Source organism: Tachypleus tridentatus, chromosome 9, assembly GCF_004210375.1.
Source record: "Tachypleus tridentatus isolate NWPU-2018 chromosome 9, ASM421037v1, whole genome shotgun sequence".
In the NCBI taxonomy this organism is placed as follows: Eukaryota; Metazoa; Arthropoda; class Merostomata; order Xiphosura; family Limulidae; genus Tachypleus; species Tachypleus tridentatus.
The window spans coordinates 131,280,295-131,293,781 of record NC_134833.1 but is presented as its reverse complement, the minus strand read 5'-3'; the positions used below and the strand labels follow the sequence as shown (position 1 = coordinate 131,293,781).

The window sequence follows — 13,487 nt, the reverse complement described above, 5'->3', positions numbered from 1 at the left end:
TACATTTAAAAATACAGTATGACAGGAACCTTTAAGATGTTTTAATCGACCTACTATATGTAGACCTACTAATATTATAGCCTGTATTTCATTATATCACACTGTGGCAACTTTATAACCACTGGTTCATTTTTCATGTTACCTGTATCAAATGTTGATATTGATCACTAATGGCAATGTTTAGAAATGAGCACAACTATGGTCAACTTAATAATAAATGTTTACAAGCCTATACAAGACTTAATTTTGTTAGACACTAAATAAAATTATTACTTTATTGAAATTAACCTTAGTATTAGGATAGAAAACTATAAATACTTAAGTGTGAGTTATGTTTGACCAACAAATATACAATAGAATCTAAATATGGGGTATACCAGTTATCAGTGGCTTTCCATTGTGATACCATTCAACTGTGAGTGTTGGGTCTCCCTGTGGCTCTAGTCTGCACTCAAAGTGAGCTGAGTCTCCTTCAACCTTGTTGGGTACGTCTCTGATGTGTGTAATGAATCGAGGAGGTTGTAGCTTTTCTTCAGGTATGAAAGCCTCTCTTGTTTGGTAAAGAGATTCTTCCAGACGCTGTAAAGTTTCTGTTCCAGATCGGAAGTCTTCAGGAAGTTGCGGTTCCAGAATAATAGAGGCTTTGCCTGAAGTTTGAAACAAATACAACAAAAATTTCATCATTTTACTGGTTCTTGATTAAATTTATTTTTATTTAACTCTCATATGCCTTAGCTATACATCAAATGAAAAGAGAGGATACAGTAGAAGAATGACATAAAGGAAACGTAAACAAATTTATAATTTACATTATGATAAAGATGAAAAATAACACAATACCACTTACAATACATAACAAAATAATACACTGCAACACCACTTACAATACATAACAAAATCTCAGTCTTATTTACTAAAAATTTTAATGATGCATTAAATCTTCTACCTTTTGCTTTGTTTATAAACAGGCTGAATACGTACTTTTTACATTTAAGGATGCTGAAACAGTAGCCTCTCCAACTCTGTTCATAGCTTTACATGTATATACACCAATATCTCGCTGATAGACACCAGCAATTTCCAAGATCACAAAGCCAAAGTCACTGATTGTTCTGATTCTTGTTCCTGGAAAGTTAAAAAACATCACATTATACTATCACTGAAAGAACACACATTAATTCATGCCACTTGATTAATAAATAATTATTAAATGATAGAAAATTTTCTATTTAATTTACAAGCACATTTTAAACATCATTAAACATCCTACTTTTGTAATTGCAAAATAAATATATTTATGGAAGTCTGCTGATTAATCATAAATGTTCTACTAGTTACTAATGCTAGTAATGGTTTCAAAATGAAATAGTAATTTCTAAACGAAAAAATAATTCAGTGAAATTCATAAGTTAGATGGAAGTATTTTGTTTTTTCTTTCACTAAAAGATATACTAGAATTTGTCAGCTTCAAATCCAATGTCACAATACCTGTGATAAGTGGTTTTCCATTGTGGAACCATTCAACTCTCATAGTTGGATCTCCAACTGGCATTAGACGACATTCAAAGTGAGCCAGAGAGTTCTCAGGGAGAGAAATGTCCTGTGGTTTTGTAGTGAACTTAGGAGCTTGTGCAACATCAATATCCATCCAAGTTTCTGTTACACGACTACTTGATATATCTTCAAACCTAGCAATTTTTTCCATACTTGTTTCCATACTCTCTGGCAACTGAGTTTCCAATATTATACCTCGTTTCCCTATAAAAAAAAAAAGACAGAAAATGTTCACTGTTTTGAAACCCCTCAGGTTGGCAGTATTTTCACAACAAAATTAGCAAAAGGAAAACAGTAAAGATCCTATTTAAATATTAATTTCAGAAAATTGCAAAATTATACAACAGCAAAATATATTTTTGAGACATTGAGTGAAAGTTTGTACATTTTATACTTTTCACTTAAATGGTGTCTAGTGAACTTTGAAAATGAATGCAATATAAAAATCACACAGTGAAATACAGCCAATATTACTTTGAGGTTATCAAAAATTTCAGTAAATTCTGTTATAGCCATATGGTAAAATAGAATTACTCTTTAATTTGCAACAACAATAAAAACAGTATATAATTTTTGCATTCCCCTCCACCCCTAAATAGTTCAGCAATAATTTAAAAGACGCATAATGTTAAAATCTGGGATTTAATTATCCACAGTTGACAGAGTGCAAACTGCCCATTATGTAGCTTTGCATCAAGAAAACAACAACATATTATTTTGAAACTATATGTACAGGGTATGGAATATTAATTACAACTCATTTTAAATATCTGAAGATAGATAAATGTATGATACAAACAATATCCTAAAACTGAGGGTGTATGTCGAAAAATACAACACATATAAACATACATTACCTTCACATGTCATAGTACAAGTGGTAACTGCTTCACCAAGCCTGTTGATAGCACGACAGGAGTAAACACCACTGTCTTCTGGATAAACTGGGCTAATTTCAAGAACTACAAAGCCAAAATCATGAATGGTACGTATCCGAGTCCCTTTTTGAAAAACAAAAGATTATCATTGATTAATTTTCAATTTATAAATTAAAGATACAAGTTTTCATCATTATCAGCTAATCAATGAAAGATATGTAAAGCTATGGGATTAATTATTACTTTCTTATTTAAAACACTGCTGATATTCCATTGAAAACGTTAACACAAATACAACAGTTCTTTTGATCAAAAAATACTCTTCAATAAAAAATACATTTTATTAATAAACACAAAAGAAACTGTGGCAGGTTCAGAGGCGTATATAATCACTCCATGTAATTTACCTGCACGAAGTGGTTTTCCATCTTTAAACCAATCCAGGGTAAGATCAGGATCATCAGTTGGTGTAAGCCGAGCTTCAAAATGAGCATTCTCGCCTTCTCGTATGTTTGTTAGGTTATCTAATGGTTTTGTAAACCGAGGAGCTTCCCCAACAACTTCTTCTGATACTTCCATTCGAGAACGATGCAAAGCTTCTTCCAGTTCAATAATTCTTTCAGTACCACCAGACATTTCTGGAGGCAGCTGTGGTTCCAGGATCAAAGAACTTTTAGCTGTAATAAAAATGTGGAAATAACAGGAAGTTTTCACACAACAAGATAAATTGCTGTATTTTCAAAACAATATTCTGCTTAAATTATTATTAAACACAAATGGCTGAGTATGTTATCCTAAAACAATTTTGTATATTCAAATTAAAAAGTTACTTGACAAATGCAGACTGTATAAAGTTACAGTGGAATGGCATGTATCAGAATTATATTATGATACTCTTTGGCATTTTGTATACAGTATAAAGCCATCAAATATTCATCACAAGTGTATGTAACAGCTATTTCCAATGCAAAATATTCAATTTCTCAGTTGTTTTCAGATCAAAGGTTCAGAACTTCTAAGAAGGAGATTCGTTTCATATTAAATATCATTAAAAAAACAAAGAAAAATGTATCAGCTAGGGAACTCAGGATCATCCAAAAGGAGTCCTGCAACAAGTCATAGCCAACAAAGTGTAGCATTCTGTAACAGTTGAGAATCCACAAATACAAAGGTCAGTAGAAAATGCCATACATGTATCCCAAACAATAATACACAACATAATCAAGATTTCCATGTGGAAATGAATCTAATAGGGTATGGTTTCACCAAGGTGAGTCTTCAAGCCATACCTCTTGTTCAACCATCACATATCTCAAGCAGATAAAGAATAAAACAGGTGTTCATCCTATTTGGCACAGAAACCAATCAAGTAAATGGAAGCAGCACCTATAGACTTTTGTGCAATTAAATTGTTCATGCACTAGATCGATTATGGTAAGTCTGCAGTGAGAAGTGGTGTTTTCTGGTCATGACAGCTTTATGCACTCAAGGCATTGTCGAGATGCAAGGTCATCAGACACAGAATAAATGGATGTGGCAGCATGAACTATAAGGTGGTGAGGCTCCAAAATAATTTTAATATAACATTAAAATTCTATGTACACTTTTTATGAAATAAACCTACAAAAGTTCCTACATTAAAATACCTCAACTGTTCAATACCTGTACCATATAAATATGACACCACTTCTGTCTAATTATAAAGCATGCATAAGGACTCACATCTACACTTGAGCACTGTTTTAGTGACATCGGTGCCTATACGGTTTGTTGCTCTGCACATATACTCTCCACTGTCTTCACCATAGCAGTAAAGAATATCCAAAATGACAATTCCAAAATCATGGAAAGTTCTGAAGCGGTGGCCTGAAAAAAACAACAATATTGGATGTGTGTGTATATATATATATATATAATTATTGAACTTGATTGACAGTGTTTTCTACTGAAGAGTAAGTTTTTCATATAATTATAAATTGGTATTGATTGTCAGTTTTTTCTTTCCTTGATTTTTCTTAATTTTAAGTATGTTTTGGTTTCTGAAAGAGAGAATTATACAGGGAGTGGACAAAAAGTGTCGCCCCCTTGAAAATGTTGTTAATATGCTGTATCTTTTATTAGATAACAGAAAAATATGTAAAACTATATGTTTTTAAAATGCACACGACAAGTAGCCTAATACAAATAAGAAGATCTAAGAAACTGATGAGAATACATAACTAAAATCTTAAAAAGTTCAGGTATCTATGAAGGCTAGTGTTCATATCTGAACAGAACTCATTCAATGTTGTCTAAGAAAATATCGTTTTACAAATTTTTCTGTTAACTAATAAAAGATATAATAAATTAATAACATTTTTAAAAGTAGCTACTTTGTTTTTGTCTATGCCCTGTATATATTATAAATTAACAATTAACACAGAATTTAAAATTCTATTTTTTATCATGATTAAAAAAAAAAACTTACCATGCCTAAGAGGCTGACCATTAAAGAACCACTCAACCCTTAAGTTAGGGTCATTTAATGGAGTCAGCTGTGCTTCAAAGTGAGCACTCTGTCCTTCAACTAAATTCACTAAAGGTTGAATCTGACTATGGAACTTAGGAGGTTCATTAATCAATGGCTCCTTTAGCACAGTTGTCTGATAATGAGAGTAACCTTCCAGTGCTGCAATCTTCTCTAAGCTCTGTGGTTGTAATGAATCTCTGAAAATTTTGCCATGACCTGAAGAATATTAACACATATTCATTAAACATTTCTCTTTTCAACTGAAAGAAAAAAATTACATTCAGTTATTTATTTAAAACAGTCAAAGTAATCTTCCTGAAAAATGAAAATTTTAATTTCACGAAATATAAATGCAAAATAATATGATAGTTATAACAGAGAAATAACCTTTGACAAAGTAGAAATAATTTTCTTTCAGTTATGAACTCTAGAAAGAGTGAGAGCAGTGTGCTAATTTATTTGTAATAGTAAAACTTTGAGCTGTTCAATACAATCAACACTCCTTTATAACCTTAATTTCAACCATTCTTACCAGCACATTCGAGAAAGCATCGAGTGGTGTCAGAGCCATACTTATTGGTGGCAACACAGATGTACTCCCCTGCATCTTCAACATGGACAAATGAAATATCCATCACCACATAACCAAAATCACTAACAGTCTTGATACGGGAACCTGATGATAAAATAAACTTGATTATGTTACATTATTTTACAAATAAGAACGAATTAAGCAAACTGAAAGAGAACTGTTTTCACAAAATTAAAAAAAAAAACACGAATAAGGTGGTAACATACAAAACAGAATAGCAAATGCAAAAAAAAATCCAATATCATACAATTAGTAACAATGACAGTTAACAGAGTTGGTTTATGTTACATGGAAAAAAAAAATTAGTTTTTACCTTTGTAAATGATAACTTCTGGAAATAAAAAAATATAGAAGGTATTTTTATTTCAGTATCTATTAACCTTTTTTTTAATGGGATACAAAACTTTACTTAATGATTTCTAGCCAACTTTATGTAGTATATTCTAAAACAAAATTTTAAACTTAGTACAAAATTGTTTTTTTCCTCATAAGCTAAGTTGTTTGGTAGGTGTGGCCTATTAATCACAAGATTAAAGGAAAATTCACTAAACTAGATCAATGCTTATACAACATTGAACAGAAATGAGATTACCAAAAACTAACACTTACTCTCTCTGAGGGGTTGCCCATTTTGAAACCATTCTATTTTCATGGCAGAATCACCAACTGGCACAAGAGTACATTCAAAGTGTGCACTGTCACCTTCTTTCAATCCTATAATGTTCCGTAATGGGGTGGTAAAATGAGGTTTCTGTCCTCGAGAACGATCAACAGTCTCCAAGACAACAGTGATTTCAGCTTTTCCCCACTTGTTGGTTGCTCGACAAGTATACCTTCCTGTATCTTCAGCAATAACACCTAGTATTTCTAAAACTACCATACCAAAAGTATGGACTGTGCGGATACGATGGCCTGATAAGAGGATGTAAAATACAGAAAAATATTATGGAAAAACGTTTTAAAATTACCTTTTTCCTATTTCAATATTTAATTCAAAATGCATAAATATCCAAAAGTCAAATTAACAGTTCAATGAAACTAGAGAATTGAAAAATCTCATAAATATAAAAGAGAAAGACACAATTAATGTGGAAAAATCAATTATATATATTTAATAAAAACATTTCTGTTAAAATTAAATATATTTCCATGCCATGAAATATATTGTGTTTTAAGTAAAACATGTTATATCACGAATATGTACAGAAATGTATGATGTAATTACTAAAACCTGATCTAAATATTGTTGGCTCTATCAACTCTAAACATACTAATACATTTTAGCAACATGTATTCTGTATGAACAGAATTTACTTTAATTCTACACTTAATTTTTTAAAAAATACTAAAAAATAACAGAAGATACAGTGGTTCCTTCTTTATTCATTTCACCTGGTGTTGTCTCAGATAGGTAAAATGTGTGAGGAACCAAGTTTATTTATAAAATTGACTATAAATATCCACACAAAAAAATTAATTTTTCTTTGTAAATTATCTTTTCCATGCAAACCAAACAATTATCATTATTAAAAAGAGAGACTTAAACATAAAGAAATAAACCTGCATCAAAATTCAGAAGTAATAAGTACTTAGAATGTGTTATAATCAATAATATTTTATTTAAAACACCCATACACTCTTACGATTAAATTTTAAAAAACTGATTTTATGTCAAATATAAGAAATTTATACAAAACTTACCAGCTTTAAGGGGCTCTTCATTGAAAAACCATTCCACAACCATAGTTTGATCACTTGCTGGTGTTAGTGTTGCCTCAAAGTGAGCAATGTCTCCCTCACTGAGATTTGTTAAGTTTTGGAACTGAGATGTAAAGACAGGAGAGTGTCCCTCCTCCACAGAAAGTGCTCTTTCAGGTAGTCTAGCCAGAGACTCCTCCAGATCCTGGATCTTCTCAAGTCCTCGTTCTCCTTCAGGATGGAGTGTTCCTTCATAGATAAAGCTTTTTCCTATTTGAAGAGTGAAAAATGTTTATTCAAAAGAAGGGAAAAAAAAACTGCTGGCAGCTACATAGTAGCTTCCATTCAGTGAAGCATTTAATTCATGGTAAATGATATACTTTGCTTTTCTATTAAAACATTGGATTAATAAAAGAATTTCATAAAATGACTGGTTTATGAGCTAATACAAAACATTAAACTAATAAAAAAACTACATATAGCATGCTTGCTCAGTAAAAGTTCTACCTGCACAAAACATAATGTGATCACTTCATCAAATTTTTATTTGTACAAAACTGAAAATATAATATAGAGTTGTTCTTTAAAAGTTCCACCTACACATAGCATAAAGATATATTCTGTTTTCTCAAGATGGCTGGTTAATCTGAAGATGACCTAAGAAGGTTGAAACATTATTCTGTACTTTATTTTAATTAAAGTTTAATACCCGTACCAGCTATCTTGAGAATACATTTTTACTTCAAGTGGATTTCTTGTCATCACAAAATAGATTCTGTTTGTTGTGCAAGGTTTCTCACTTGTATCTCTTAAAAATATAAAATGTGTTTGTTTAGTAATGTTCTACCTCTACAAAATATAATATGTTCATTAAGTAAAAATTCTACCAAAAAATATAAAGAAATAATGTGTTTATTCATTTATTTCTTATCTGTTTGAAAAGTTAACTAGAATTTTCATGTAACAGTTTACTACAAGGAATGTTTGTAGAAATTTAGAAATTCAAATTCCTTTCTACCAAACATTATATAAGCTAGATTTGCATATGTTGTCAATTAAAATATATAAGCATAATATATAATTTCCATTCACAAGAAAATAATTGAAAATGAAATGATAGGAAATTTATATTTACAATGGCTCAGCAGTAACACTTATCATTCAATATGCTAAAAAATTGTGTTTTGATACCTGCAATGGGTACAGAACAGATAACCCATTATGCTGCTTTGTGCTTAACAAGAAATTAAACAAACAGGAAACTGGTAAAATGTCATAAATCAACAAAGGACATTATACTACTCAGTAACCAGTTCATAAATAGTATAAAATGTTCAGCACATTTGCTTGTGTCTAAAATTTCATTAAGTAATTCCAGCAGTAAAGTATGATGACTTCCAACATTTAAAACATTCTGGCTACAATATATACCTTCAGTGCTAGCACTGCCAAAACACTATGTTACTAATCAATTCAGACAGATATAAAGACAAAGAGTAAGATAAAAAATATTATTGAAATGTATTTTCTTATTAGCTGCAGAAACAACTTATTTAATACAACTGCATATTTAAAGAATGGTAAAATTGACCAGGTCAGTTACTATCAGTAACATTAACCTTGTATGTTACGAAGCAACAAGAATTTAACAAAAACAATGTAACAAAAAATTATTCAGATACACCTGAAGATATAAAATCATCTTAATATATTGCTTCTAATACTTCAACTGAGTAATATTTTAAGGTGATATGTTACTTCCACAAATATTTTTTCAAAGAATGATGAATCTGAAATGACCACAAAATAAATCAAAACCTTTGGAAATATAGCTGAACAGAATGCTGTTACATAATAAATGAAAACTTACCAATACACTGAATGGTTGTCGATGTGAAGGCTTCACCTGCATTGTTATGTGCACGGCATGTATAAACACCTGAGTCTCTTGGCCAGAGGTCCGATATTGCTAGAGTGACTTGTCCAAAATCACTGGTACTTGTGAAACGAGATGCTACATGCAAGGTGGTAAATATACAATGTCATTCATTTATGGATTAAGATTACATCATTACAGTCTTCATTAACAATTAATAATTCACTTAGAAAAACAAAAGGTTAAGCTGAAAATTCAACATAGACCCTTTTCTCCAACATCAGCATTTTTGTAAATTATTACATGTGGGCATTGGTCAATTCATTCATCTTAAAGATAAAAATAAAATTAAAACAATAAACAATTTGAAATAGTCAATAAAAATAGCATCATTTTCAAAAACTTCTCTTTATACAAATTTCATTATTCCTAAATAAGATAGTGTTACCTATTACCAACTAAAATAGCTTGTTAATTTAGGTAATGTTTTTTGTAACATTTATTAATGCATAACTTTCCTTTTATTTAACCTCCATAGTTTTTTCTCTTAATTGTGAAGAGCTAATGTTTTCATGTTCATTTAAGTCACTTAATTCAATGATTGTTGAAAATTTTAATGTTTAAGAGAAAAAAAGAAGTGTTAATTTTTTCAAACTTTGCATGTAGAAAAATTTTGATCACTATTTTTTCATAAACAAAGTAGAGCTGAGCAGTGCCTCTATGTTTTATCACAAAAATATAATACTATTAAACCTTTATCTAAACCTAAAGTAAATTCCCTCTTGATCAAAACAACAGTTGCATTCTTAGACTAGGAATATAATATTGAGATGTAATATTAAAGTTCAAATTTTTAATATCACAAATTATTCAAAGCAAAGTTTTCATACAATATGATGTTTACTAAAGGCTATTTGACTAACAGTTCCTTAAAAATATTAAGTACTCCAAATTAAAATTAATATTTCTAATTATTTTTGTACTATATATAGAAGGAATGAGAAAAACTAAAATAACAAGGAAAAGTTTTTGAACGTTATCTTCATGAAATTATTGAAGTGATGACAGACAATAAGTAACACTTCCATCATCTTCTAGTATATTATAGGATAGAACTACTTTTTAAATGCTAAATGCTATAGCTCAATACAATAAAATCCATAAATAAGAACTATATAAAATTTCATTCACACTAACTCTTATCAAAACAGACTCAGTTCTAGGTACTTCATTTTATTATTATCTTCCAAATAAGTTTACATGTAGAGAATCTGTCTGTTAAGTATCAAACCCAATTTTATAATATCCCTAAGACTAACAGTTGAAACATTAGAAGATTTTAGAATATTGTTAACAGAATCTGATTAGCTACTTTAAACCTACCATTGCTTTGTAGTACTTTTCTATTACACAGCATACAACAAATACAAGCAAGAAAATCTACATTATTTTTGTATGTTTATATTTATGATAACTGACCTAGTTCTAAAGACTTTCCATTAAAGAACCATTCGATTACAAGTTTGGGGTCAGCAGAGGGCTCATAACGACACTGAAGTCGAAGCCCTTCCCCTTCATTCACATTGAAGTTAGCTTGTAACGGCTCAACAAACACAGGCTTTGGAAACACTTGCTCTACCTCTTCCATTGGAACCTAATTTCCATAAAAAATGATATTGAGTGAATGAAATGACAAAGTTTTTTTTTGATAAGAAAGCAACCAGATTTCACTTAACCTTCTGACCAGTTAATACCAACATTATACACAAGTAAGAGGTGGAAATAATCAATAACATGGAATGTGTACAATTTGAAACTGACGAAAAAAAGAAAATGAAAGATGAAAATATAAATGAAGACTAGCTTTCAAATGTGCAAGTAAATATATACGTGCCTGTATCAAAGTTAACAACTGTTTTAAAGCCAAATTTTGGTACTTATCACATACTGATACACACTAGTTCTCCCTATAAAATAAATTATAAAGATTTAAATAAGCATATTTTATAGTACGTTCATACAGTTTCAGACAAGGCAAAGCCAAAATATACTCAAGCAAAATGAATTGTACTTCACACTAGTTTTTATGTTTCTGTATTAATGTTTACTTCTAGTCAAATAAAAATGACCTCAAAATTACATACTCAATTCTCCTATCTGTCTGTCTGTGTTACAAATACATTTAATACCATTAAAACTTTTTATTAAAAAATTGCTATTTATAAGTATTGCAAGCAATCAGATTTAGACCAAGCTTGACCAATTCTCAATATAGTTTAGAGTTTTCAAATTGTAATGTTTTATTTAGTAAAAGTAATTATTATTTTTATCTAACAAATATCAAGTAATAATTTTGTAATATTGTGAAAGTAAAAATACAGGATAAAAGATACATACTATGCCTATATTCCTCCCTTACTTCCAAAGTGTTAGTAAAGAAAAAGGGAAAAACTAACCACATAAACGATGAAGAAAATAAATTCTATTTTACAAAAACATTTACTTTGAACAACCAATAAAAATATAATATTTACTTTCCTTACAATAAACTTTTACTTCTAAATGGGTACTACTGTTAAACTGCATTAATTCTCTGTATAAAAGTTTAAGATGTTTTTGCATCGTGAGACTTTTTCTATGGTAGCAAAAACAGTTCCACAGGCTGTATTTTTCATTAAACTACACCCTTTATTCAGCTTTTAAAAACATGTACCTTTGGAGAGGTATTAAAACTGTAAATTTACTTCACACACAAAGATATAAAACATTGTAGATTTCAGTATTTTTTCTCAATTAAGTTATATCAACATGTCATTAATATTCCACCCAAATGAGAAAATACTTTTTTACATAGAATAATGATAACAGTTAATATGAAAAACAAATGAATTAGCAATAGTTCTATATAAAACCATGTTTTATTTATTATATACCTGGTATCTACTGAGGTAAGCTTCTTCCACTTGCTGCACTCGGGATAACCCAACTTCACCCATAGGATGTTGAGTTCCATAGATAATATCTTCTTTACCTGTATATAGGGGTATAAATGGACTTATTGTACTGTAACTGTGGTTATTTAAAAACAATAAAACAATAGAAATCAGTGGATTACATTACACATATATCTGAAAGATGAATAATATTGTTCTTAAAAAACGTTTTCATAGGAACAAATGATAATTCTGTATATACGCTTTACAAATTCTTGGTCAAGCTGCATTTAAATTTTAATTTCAACCACTGCTCGACCCCTTAGTCTTTTTTCCATAAATGTTCAAACAATTTTACTCATGTAAATGGAACATTTAACACAGAACAGAACTGATTAAAATACTAAGTTTTAGTCTACTACTACTTCAACATCCTATATATTAAGAAATAATTATTTCATCTTTTTACAAGTTGTTACTGCATGCTATATGACAGTGAATCTATAACTTCACTGATTTAGACTAAACTTTTGTCAGGGAGTATTTATAAAAACAACATTTAGAAAACACGTTACCAATATAAACGTTTACTTCTAAAACTATTTTGCACAAATGTATATATACATACTATATGAAACGGTTTCAATGAAGAAGCTTAAATACTTTAAACAATTTATTGTGTATGGAATAGAGAAAGCTTGTTCTTAAACAGCCAGACTTGCAGCTTCAACAAACAATAATTATGATAATTAATGTGCATTAACCATTAATGTTACACTAGGTTTAACTGGATTACTGAAAGAAACTTTTCTGTTTTGTACTTCTTAATATTTAAAAGAACATAATATAATTAGTTACTTTATACATAAATAATTAAAGTAATTCCTCAAAATAAACTGTTACTAACCGTGAACTTTTAGTGAGCCTGTAGTGACAGCTTGGCCTTTGCTGTTGGTAGCTCGGCATGTGTAAATGCCAGCATCTCTGGTGTAGACACAAGAAATATCCAGTGTAATGAAGCCAAAGTCCTTTTAACCATGAATTTTGCAGCTACAAGAAACAGTGTATACTAATTTATAAACAAAATACAAGAAAACATTTTTAAACTGTACTGTTACTTCTAGTTTAAATGGACAGTACATTTCTGAGATATCTGAAAACATCATTACTTAAAAAAATGGAATAGCAACTGTTGTTTTTTGCCTCTAGAAAGTGTTTCTGAAACATTAACTTAACACATGTATGAGAAATACAGAAATTTTGCAATGTTATCAAATTCTTTATGAGGAAGAATGTTCATACTCAGTACCTAAAACTCATTTTCTAAGAAAAACATGATTTACTGTTTCAGTGCATAAACTTTACAGTGATTGAAGTTATGCAAAACTTAAATCTTTAATTGACTCTCTTTAAATGTTCACAAATAACATATCTTCTTTTATCCACT

At 29.8% G+C, this 13,487-nt stretch overlaps 1 protein-coding gene across 1 annotated transcript in view; it reads right to left on the bottom strand.

Annotated features, from left to right (window-relative positions):
• The window catches only part of LOC143227488 (uncharacterized), a 457,070-nt gene that overhangs the window by 134,678 nt on the left and 308,905 nt on the right, over positions 1 to 13,487 (bottom strand). The window contains 14 exon segments of the mRNA XM_076458930.1: positions 378 to 647; positions 982 to 1,125; positions 1,489 to 1,758; positions 2,412 to 2,555; positions 2,840 to 3,109; positions 4,155 to 4,298; positions 4,900 to 5,157; positions 5,474 to 5,617; positions 6,143 to 6,445; positions 7,235 to 7,501; positions 9,102 to 9,245; positions 10,587 to 10,761; positions 12,041 to 12,138; positions 12,948 to 13,068. Coding sequence (XP_076315045.1) covers positions 378 to 647; positions 982 to 1,125; positions 1,489 to 1,758; positions 2,412 to 2,555; positions 2,840 to 3,109; positions 4,155 to 4,298; positions 4,900 to 5,157; positions 5,474 to 5,617; positions 6,143 to 6,445; positions 7,235 to 7,501; positions 9,102 to 9,245; positions 10,587 to 10,761; positions 12,041 to 12,138; positions 12,948 to 13,068 — 2,752 coding nt within the window.